Source organism: Gossypium hirsutum, chromosome D08 (genome assembly GCF_007990345.1).
Source record: "Gossypium hirsutum isolate 1008001.06 chromosome D08, Gossypium_hirsutum_v2.1, whole genome shotgun sequence".
In the NCBI taxonomy this organism is placed as follows: domain Eukaryota; kingdom Viridiplantae; phylum Streptophyta; class Magnoliopsida; order Malvales; family Malvaceae; genus Gossypium; species Gossypium hirsutum.
In genome coordinates this window covers 16,022,574-16,033,177 of record NC_053444.1, presented here as the reverse complement: position 1 = coordinate 16,033,177, position 10,604 = coordinate 16,022,574, and the positions used below count along the sequence as shown (strand labels likewise).

Below are 10,604 nucleotides of genomic sequence, written 5' to 3'. Positions count from 1 at the left end.
TACATCTTACAAGTTTCGTATTCTAATGCAGTAGGTAGCTTGATGTATGCAATGGTGTGTACAAGACCTGACATTTCACAGGCAGTTAGTATAGTGAGCAGGTATATGCATAATCCGGTTAAGCAATGAACAAGTAAAATAACGAAAAAAATTAAAAAAATCGAACACAAATATTTTAAGTAGAAAAATCCCTCTGAAGAGGATAAAAAATTACGGACAAAAATAATTTCATTATAACGGAAAAAACGAAGAGTATAGAAAATGGAGATAAAACTAAATCCCGAAACCCGAAATAAGAACCTTCAAAATTAAATACAAAATTCTTTAAAAGCTTGTAAAAGCTAATACTTAAAATAACCTACACTAATTAGAATTTAAATAGAAAAATCGAAAAATACGAAACATAACTCCATTACGAATTTTTAAGCAATGATATTATCTCGGAGATTCTAAGACAATGTATTAAAAGTTAAAAAAAAAAACCATTCTGGAGGTTCATAGTCAAATTCTAGTGAATAGAACAAAACATAAAGAAAATAGTGAATACTATTTAGTAAGGGTGAGTTTGGATGGGCGGTGCGTTTACCTGCGGTTACTGTAAAAACAGAGGTGGTGGTTAGATTAGATACTATAGCGATACTGTAGCGTGAGACAAAAAGTAAACTAAACGCACCGCACCGCACCCAATCGCCCGTCCAGACCCACCCTAAGTCAATGATATTTCCTTCAATTGAATAAAATGAAACATAAAGCCAAAGCCAAAATGCTTTATTAAAGTCATATATTAAAAAATTCTAGGTGTTATCACACTTCAAAATCAAATTTCTTATCATAACCATACATAAAATAAAATGATGTTTCTAAATATATACATCTCATAAAAGGAAAAAAATTGACATAGGTCATAAATATATAATAAAAAATTTTATAATGTAAGTAGGTTTTGTTCGTTTTTTTCTATTTGATCCAATTATTTTGGATTCTTTATCTATTATATTTATATTGATTTCATTCTACATAATAATTGATAAAGCATATATCTATATTTTTTTTTGTAGTTGTAAATATATCATATTTAGAATAGTAAAACTCTAAGAAAATTGTAATCTTAAAATCGTTGGACCCAACCAATCAAAATTGAATACACTAAAGAATTATTTTAATTTTTAGTATTTGTATCATGCTTTGTTGTATTATTTTTATGTAATTGTTTCCTCGTTTTAATTTTACTAACCAGTCTATGTTTCGTGTGTTCAAGACCCAACAAAGTTAAATTCATTGTTGAAAGACGAAAGAAGAAAATGGGTTTGAGTGGGAAGTTGAAGAGAGGGACATCCACCTAATCATTTATTAGTTTAGTGCTTATAATTTATTTTAGTTTTTTTATACTTTTTAGAATTTTAAAATTTTAGTTTCGATAAATTATTAAATTGGTTATAAGTCTCTATATTCTTTAAAATTTTAGAATTTAGTCTTTATAATTTTAATTCATCTTTTTTTATTTTCAAATTTTAAAATTCAGATCCAGTTATTGACAAAGTTTTTTTGTTGTTAAATTTGTTATTGTGACATTTTAGAATTAAAAAAACCTCACTTGATAGTCACGTAACTAAAAGGTACCTTATAATGAACTTGAATTTAACAAAATAATTTTAACAGCATTAGTAGTTAGACATGAATTTTGAAATCTGAAAACTAGAACAATTAACTTCCTGGAAATAAAAGTATAGAAACTAAATTTCAAGTTTTCATTAAATTTTGCTATTTTCAAATTTTAATGTGACAAGCATATTATCATAAATGTAATTACTCGCAATAAAAAAATAATTAATAGATTTAATGACTTTACCCATAATATAGACTAAATTTGTAACTTTACGCATAATATGTGACTAATAGCATAATTTAACCAATTAGATTGAAGTGTTACATTGGATCAGGACTAAAATTTTAAAATTAAAAAAAAGTATAGACACTAAAATTGACCAATTCAGAAAATACAAGACTAAATCCAAAACTTAAGCAAAGTACAGGGTATAATAAGAATTTGACCTAATTTCTCCCATTTGTCGCCGGATTTGCCCTCCGTTATAGAGGACGACGAGTCCTATCCCGAGAATCAAGAACGAGCTATAGTTCTCTTCATCATTATGATAGTAAACCTCTGTTGCGTTCCCCTATCTGTTTAAATCCTGACCTTATCTCTAGCTCTCCTTTTCCCCTAATAGTTCATGTTTTTCTTCACCATGTTGTGATAACTGCTGCAGTTTCCAAGTTTCGTGGTTGGATACGATTTCCTTGTTCAGTTTTTGGCATTGAAAATAATGTGGGCAAATGACATGGAATTAACTGATATTGATGAGGGTTCCTGCCCTGGAAGCTACCGATTCAGTGGATGTACAAGAAAACAACGGCTACCGACTCATCACTCCAATCACATGGTTTTTTCTGTACTTCCAACGTGAGTCATATTTCCTTACTTTTACGGTAAAAGAGATTCTGCGTTCATTCGCGCAAGGCAAAAAGAAAACAGAACCAAATATCAAATAAGGTCATTCTTGATTACATGATTGTTTTCTGTTACGTCTTTTATCGTAAACCACCAATCTGAAACAATCAAAATAATTAGGCAAATATACAGAGTACCTTTGCTTTTGAATTAAAAGCACACAAAAATCATGCGCCCCACCCAAGGGAGGGGTAAAGTAATCAGTGATTACATTGTTTACAAGCATCCGTAGTAAACAAATTATTAAAGGGTTCTTCTAAATCTCAGAAAACTGGGGTAAAAAAAATTGGAATAACAAAAATTATATAAATTAAGCGTTGGCTTGGAAGTTTCTGGTATTGATGCCATGCCTTGCAATCTTTCTATCTTCCAATAATACTGTCTGTGTCTTCCACAGCCTGATATAATCATCTACATCAATATGAATTGTTAAGGCAGCATGAAGAGCTGTACCAAACTTGCTAACATTAGAAACCTAAATCAGCTACTCCCCTGCGACATAAGTCTTCTCTTCATAGTATTTCATTTCACTCTGTGCCTTCTTCACATTGCGTTTCTGCATTGAAATTCAGCAGAAAATTTTGAGGATAGAGATGATATTTAAATATATCCAAGCATTCGGTAAAGCGTTAAACATCTGAAATAGCACTATCTTGCAGGACTTAAAATGAAGAAACTAGTAAATGTAGAAAACACCCATGATTCAGGTTACTAGTAAGACATTTTGATACGCAGATCAGATACAAAGGAACTAGAAAATTACAACTGATCTCTCTTCTAATTGAAAATGACCAACAAAATGCGATTGATGTTAGAAGCACACTCCTTTCAGTGCATGCCTCATGCAAAAAGTTTCAACGATATCCATAGCCAAGATATAATCTGTAATCCATAAATTAAATGTCTAGCATGTAATGTTGTTCTGAAAGAATGTGAACAATTGCCGATCAATTTCCACTTCTATTTAAGCATCAGAGAATAAAACAACAAAAAAATTTCCCATGCAGTCAAGTGCAAGTAAGTAGTACCACATAAGCCTCATGATTGGCAACTATCCTTTGGGATACAGAACTAGTGGTTAAACTTTTTGGGCTTTCAAGCAACCGAAAAATTCCCATGCTCTTCGGAAATGCATATGGATCAGTTTCACCCTGTACAAAGCAAAATCAGCAATTCTTCCAAATCCATAGACACAAGGGGTCATAACGATGAATTAAATCCAAAGAGGGTCTGAAAACTTACAGGCAACAAAGAATTACTCTCTGCAACAGTTCCATGCACAACAATAGAAATGTTGAAGGTCGTAATCTGTTAAAACAAAGAAATATCATGAGCCATGACAGCTTTCCAATTTTGAAGAGTGAGAGAGAAATAGCAATGGTGATATTAGTAGTAGCAGCAGCAGCAATAATGTAATGCAAATTACCAATAGAATTGCTGTAGAGAGTACAGAAATGCACAACCAGTTAACAACAAACAAAAATAAGTAATTCTTAAAGAAAAGAAAAACATATTTCTTGTATTTTTTTCAGGCCTGAGAGGGAGGGGGGATTTCTAAATCCAAGACCTGGCTACAGAAACTAGTAACAACTAAATCATCAAGTCATATGGCACAAGTATTTAATGGATGGACATGCTTTGGCATATAAGGAGGATGCGTCTACTCTTTAAAAGGAACAATATCTTGAATCTAAATTCTTGTTTCTGGATGCATTATTTTGTACAAGATTTGATAAAATGGATAATGAGAATAAGGAATACATGAAAATAAGACCTACTCCCCCTTATAAAACCAAGACCCTTTCCTTTTACTCACTTCAAATGCTTAAAAATGAAAATAGAGGTCCTCATCACCATGATTAGGTCATGTTAAAACTTACAGCCAACAGACTGTAGCTTGTTGCATATTTTTGTGCCACCACCAAGGAAATAACTATGCTAAACCGATACAAATAAATAGATACGTAATCGAAGGGATGTACAATCTTATACACAGATTAATTTATAGACATAGCAATATAAAATTCAAGAGAAAACCACACCATGTCCTTAGTAACTTCCCAAGGAGCACCAATGATAACTTCATCAACATAACGGCAAGCTAACACACTAAGACTGCGCTCATGAACATGCATAACTGGGTAAGGCATCCCCCTGTGCTCCCTGCATGCAAAGTAGACGCATGAGTAATATCTTATATAGAAACTCTTTAGTAACACTACAATTTGTCACACCCACGATGCAGGTGAAAGAAAATATTTTTTGTTAAAATTTATTCAATAATGAATATAGGTCGAGTGGTAATGAACTTGTATTTTAATACTATTGAACATGTGTCCAATCCTTGGATTTGTAATTTTTAATTCTTTTATTTAAAGGTAATATAAAAGTATGAAAAGAAAAAAGTGTCATCATAATAATATTAATTATAATTTAAAAGAATAGGTATTTCTGTAATCTCGTAACAGAGTTGGTGAGCCGCTAAGTGTGACACCAACTCAGCACAGTGCTTAAATGTAGTATAGAAGATGAATGAAAATATTGTATGTTAATCTGTTAAAATTATTCAATAATGAATATAAGTGGAGTCGTAATGAACTTGTATTTTAATACTATTGAACATGTGGTCAATCCTTGGATTTGTAATTTTTAATCTTTTAATTAAAGATGACACAAAAGTATGAAATGAAAAAAGTGTCATCATACTAATATTAATTATAACTTAAAAGAAGAGATATTTTTATAATTTCATAGCTGAGTTAGTGACCCGGTTAAGGGTGACACCAACTCAATAAAGTGCTTAAATATAGTTTAGATAAGCAAATTTACAAGCGAGTATCTGAAGTTAACTCTCAACCTTCTAAACTCAAGTATTACAACAAAATTTAAAGATACTAACAAAACAAAAAGATAAACAAAGCATAAAATAAATGACGTACCTCACAATATGGTCAGTATGGATACCAACAAGCAAAAAGTCTCCAAGCTGCCTAGCCTTCTTAAGGATCTGAGTAAACATGGACAACATGGAATCAGTTGCAGAACTTTCATTTTTCCAGAAAAACAAATAACATGGAACATAGATCAGTGGATCACAAATTATAGCATTTTCTTTTCAGCTCTTAAAAGTTTATGATGGTATATACCCTCTCTCACCCTTTCAGACAAATCCTCACCCAGCCAGGGCCCCCTCACCCAAAAACATAAATAAATAAATAAGGCTGTTTCTCCTCTTCTCCCAACAATCAGAAATCATAAACTCGCAAGTTTAATATTCTTAATTTCTTCAATCTTACTCAGTAGCCACAAGAACATATCATTCTCAGCATTGCAGTCCTTCCTAGCTCCAAACCTTTTTCTGCCTTTCCAATGACTAACTGCATATTTCTAGCAGTAACCTCCAAGTTTTTGTTACAGTTTCTATTTTCTTTGTTGATCCACCAAAGGATCACAATGCATTCATAGGACTTTCAAGATATATGGTCCATCACCTACATAGGATGTGGGTGGTGATGGCAGTGTAAGTTCCTGCACAGGCTTTCTTAACACCAAACATTGTTATGGATTAACTAATGAATATATGAGCACATTTTCTGATCTTGATTATGAAAAATAATATCAGCTAATTAAGGATGAAGCATTAGACCACTTCCATATTTAAGGCAATGTCCTTTACAAATGAGAATAATTAACCTTTTCCCTGAAGGATCAGTCAGAAGATGTCCACATCCAGACTAGCATGTTATTGATTGAAAAAAAGGTTCTGAATTACAAAGTGTAATTAAATGTTACAACAAAACACATCAGATGGTGCCATATTGGGATTAATTAGTTGTTTGGTAGTATGATGAAGATTACAGCATTTCAACAACACAAATGAGCTTTCAAATATAATCTCCCATTTGAAAGTAAGGGGTAATGTTGCTTACTAATCATACCTACCTTAAATCTTATATATGTCATGCTACTTCACTCAACATTGGGAGACCCCTAAATCAAAAGAATGAAGTACATAATTTAGAACTTCTGGCATTTAACTTAGTAATTATTCCCCACACGGGTCCCTACAAATCAATTATGCCTTTGACTATCACAAAGGTGTTAACCTAAATTATTAAATAGATTGAGCTGCATCAACACCCAGCCTTTTAACAATATTCTGTTCACCACTCTAGTTTAAAATTTGATAGAGAAAGTGCATATCTAAAGGATCCTCATTACAGGATAGGCATCCTATATTTTAATTATCATCAGGACTAAAAGTTTCAGTTGGGTTATTTACTCACCATAGAGCAACAATGTCAGCTAGCTGCTCGGCTCATATATTCAGACAATGGTAGCCAAGCCAGATAAAAGTAAGCTATGCTTAAATTTTGCACCAAAATGTGTATTAAAAGAGGCTACAATGAGACAGTAGAATGCTTATCTTACAACAACACTGGAATAACATGTGGATCTGATTGAGAGCAATCACCAAATTTATGGAATCATAATAACATAAAAAAAAAAAGAAAAATCAGATGAGAGAAAAGTATCAAAGGGATGAAATACCTCCACATGCCCTGCATGAAAGAGATCGAAAGCCCCATCAATGTATACAACGCGAGCATTTGGTCCAGGTCCCTGAAGAAAAACTGAATGAGATTGGCATGCAAAGAGAGCCATGCATTCTCATAAACATACAGTTAAAAGGAGAAAGAAAGCAAAAGAACTAAATTGGCACCACATCCATCCATACCCCCACACTCTCCCCCACGTCTGATAAAGAAGAAAATAGCGCTTAAACTTTTACAAGAAATGGTTGCAAGCATCCCTTGTGCTAGGGAATTGACTTATGACAGAATTTTAGGCCATTTTGAAACAATATTACTACTAGTGAGATAAAAAAAGAGAATGAAAAACGAAGTGAAGAATGCACCAAACCATTGATCCATATTATACTTTAAAGTCCGTCCAATAAATTGCTTTAATCAGTTTCCTAAAAATTATCTTTCAAGCAAAAGATTTACATAAGCATTTTATCCAGACCTTTACGTTCATGATGCTACAGAACACATCTTTAATAAAACATTGCAAAGGGATTATAAGCCAGAAGGGCAGTCGGCCAGTTTGGTCATAACAAGACAATAGCTATGGTAAATGAGTAGCTCAACCAGCCTAATTTGAAGAAAGATGATATAAAATCATCTTTTTCTTGTTATTGTCAACTGCCAAAGGAGAGAGAATTAGCACTTTGTATGCCTTTACCAACTGAACTTGACAAACGTAATATAACTTTAGTATAATTTTTAGTAATAGGCTCGCCAAGCACTTTGGAGTTTTTGAGGCTATAACTCTTTCTTGCAAACAGATTTTAAAGAGTGCACTCTTTATTCCATGTTCATGCTGCCTAAAATTATAATTTCTTAAGTAATTATATCAATGAGCTAATCTCAAAGAAAGTTCTGAAGGATCCTTAATATGAAGCTTAGTTTCTCTTAGGCTGGCTAGTGTGAAACTAAATAGTACCTTGCCATTTGAAAATTGCACAATCCGCTGAGATGTTGGTAGAAATTGGGAAATCTGAGCCCTTTGTGAATGACATCTTTCACCTGAATCTCCATTCAAAAGTGTGCTAGTATGATCTCCACCCCCTTCAGTATCCTTTACAGAACAAAGTATTCTTCCTACATATGTATAATTAGTGAAATAATTAGAAATTACTGAAATTTACAGAAGCTAGTAGATGAAAAGGATTTAACCAAAGGAATCTTGAACACATCTCAAGAAAATTTTTATTACCAACAATATCCGTGCTGGAGACACCTTCAGTGCGTTTAATCTGCTTGTAGCGGCCGGCTTTCTTTGCCAAGGCATAAGCATCAGATCCATCAGGGAGAAGGCAAGGATCATCACCGTGTATTATATAGTCAATCTTATGCTCATTGAACAGACTGTTCATGAATTGCTCAGTAATTGCATAGGGGGCATTTGCTATTACTTGATCCACCCACTTTAATCCACTAACAAGTGCCAGCCTGGAGAGAACTTCAATGAGATCCATGGAACCACACAATACAGTAATTACAAAAATCTTACCAACAGTAGCGAGTTGACAAACAAACCATCAAGGGAAAGACTGGCATGCAGATTAATCAAGTTGAAAGTTGAGAACTTTATTGCATAGGAGATATTAATTTCAATACAGCTTAATAAGTTAGAAGCAAAGATAATACCTAAGGTATACAGCCTTCTTGCCTACATGCTCTTGAAAAAGAAATTGTTGCACCAGATAACTAGCCTCTGCAATTCATGTTGTTCATTAACTGATTTTACATGCATGTGAAGGTTCCATTGTAAAACAGCTAATCTGTTACAATTTATTAGGCTTCTTGATTCTCATACTTCAGAGTTGGATATATATAGACTTGCATGCATGCATGCACACACGCACGCACACACGTACATATATAATCTTTTTCCTCACTGTTTTCTTTCAACAAATTTATTTTTTCACATATGAGGATATCACAGTATTTTGAGCTGTGCTAGTTTTCAAAACCTTCATTAATAAGCCAAGGCATTGTGAATGCTTTCCATGTGATTAGAGTTAATGAAGATTCAAAACAGAGCAGTGTTTATATGTGCAAAACACAAGGATAAGGCAAAAATGAACTACAGATAATGAAATAAAATATCGAACGAAAAACAGAGTCACATTAGTACCTCTCTTCCATAGGCAGAACAGGAGGACCTTTATTGGCAATAATCTCCTCATCACTTACAACCCCAACCACCAATTCATCTCCCAAAGCCTTAGCTTGCCTCAACGCATTGGCATGGCCATAATGCATGAGATCAAAGCACCCATCCATGTAAACTCGAATGCGCTTCTTCTCACACTTCTTCTTGTGGAAGATCCCTGAATCTGACCAAACATATGACAATGGGAACAGTCCAATTCCACCGAAATAAGTGGTAGACAAACCAAGCAAGGCAGCCGTTAGCATTAGGCCACCAAAGAGACGTGGGCAGTAATACACCCCGTCCCAAATCCAATTGTTACTCTCGTATTCCATTGCTATCCTCTCTTCGAACCGCAATAACAGGAGACACAGAACCTAAAACATGGCAATACCAAATAATAATAATTTTATTAATAATGATAAGAAGAAGAATGTAAGATTTGCAATAAAGGAAAATTTCAGAGACCTTTCAGGCTAACTTTACACGAAAGTTTATGTATAAATAAAAGGCAATTAATATAATTTCACTTTTCTAATTTGGGCAGAAAGGAGGGCCTTTATTGGCAACGATTGAAAGAGAATCTGAAACTTGTAAAACATACAAATTAATAAATGTGTTATGGGTTGTATATAAATACATGCAAAAATGAAATTCAGAAGTATGAAAAAGCTTAATTAAAACTGGATTTGTTAAGAAAGTGTTAAATCTGAATCTTACGCAAAATCAAGAAGCCAGATCATATGAATTTTAGTTAAAAATGGGCAAATCTAATTAAGTTTGAGGACTGCAAATTCTAACGAAAGGAAACGGAAAAGCGTGAGAATTGGAATATGTGAAGATGGTAGATCGAATCTTTACCTTTCTTTGCTGTAGTTTTTCTTTAATTCTGGGTTCGTGTCTCCTCCTTTTCTTTTTTTCTTTTTCTTTTTTTTTTTTGTTTTTCCTTCTCTCGTTTCTCTCACACGGGATTTGTGAGTGGCAGCTGGCCCAGTATGTATTGCATTTCGTCTAATTAAATTAAACAAGTTGCAAACAATATCGTTTTCTCACAAATATCCTTCCAATTGTTTGTTTTCTTTCCCAAAGCAGTCGGGTCGGGTTTAATTTCCATACATCAATATCACATGTATATATACAACAAAATAAACTTTTCTTTTAAAAAAAAATACAAGTCTTTGTTGGCATAATTAAAATATTTAGAATCATATTATATATATATTACACCATATCATGTATCTTTTATATATTTTTTATAGGAAATTTTTTATTTAAAAATGGTATACTTGCTTTCTTGAATTACCTTTTTTAAAAGTTTTATTTAAAAATAATAATTCACTATTTTAATTTACATTATACATTATTTTTATTT

At 32.9% G+C, this 10,604-nt stretch overlaps 1 protein-coding gene across 2 annotated transcripts; it reads right to left on the bottom strand.

The window, feature by feature from the left end:
• Positions 1-2,636: 2,636 nt before the first annotated feature.
• LOC107924437 (ethanolamine-phosphate cytidylyltransferase) lies at positions 2,637-10,255 on the bottom strand. Of its 2 annotated transcripts, none has more exons than XM_016854925.2 (10): positions 10,094-10,255; positions 9,215-9,609; positions 8,291-8,526; positions 8,018-8,175; positions 7,061-7,132; positions 5,449-5,516; positions 4,552-4,672; positions 3,752-3,817; positions 3,538-3,660; positions 2,637-3,065 (listed from the first exon to the last, which is right to left on the bottom strand). In XM_016854925.2, the coding sequence occupies exons 2-10, from the start codon at positions 9,565-9,567 to the stop codon at positions 2,994-2,996; spliced, it is 1,269 nt and encodes a 422-aa protein (XP_016710414.2). In that variant the 5' UTR covers positions 9,568-9,609; positions 10,094-10,255; the 3' UTR covers positions 2,637-2,993. The 2 variants fall into 2 exon arrangements, with proteins under 2 accessions (XP_016710414.2, XP_016710492.2); XM_016855003.2 differs by lacking the exon at positions 10,094-10,255 and adding an exon at positions 9,953-10,086.
• Between the last annotated feature and the right edge of the window lie 349 nt (positions 10,256-10,604).

Coding starts and splice junctions, on each gene's coding strand:
- LOC107924437 (XM_016854925.2), bottom strand. CDS start 9,567: ATGGAATACGAGAGTAACAATTGGATTTGGGACGGGGTGTATTACTGC. Junction 8,176..8,290: donor CTCCAGCACGGATATTGTTG/GTAATAAAAATT, acceptor ATACATATGTAG/GAAGAATACTTTGTTCTGTA. Junction 5,517..7,060: donor TTCATGCAGGGCATGTGGAG/GTATTTCATCCC, acceptor ATGTTTACTCAG/ATCCTTAAGAAGGCTAGGCA.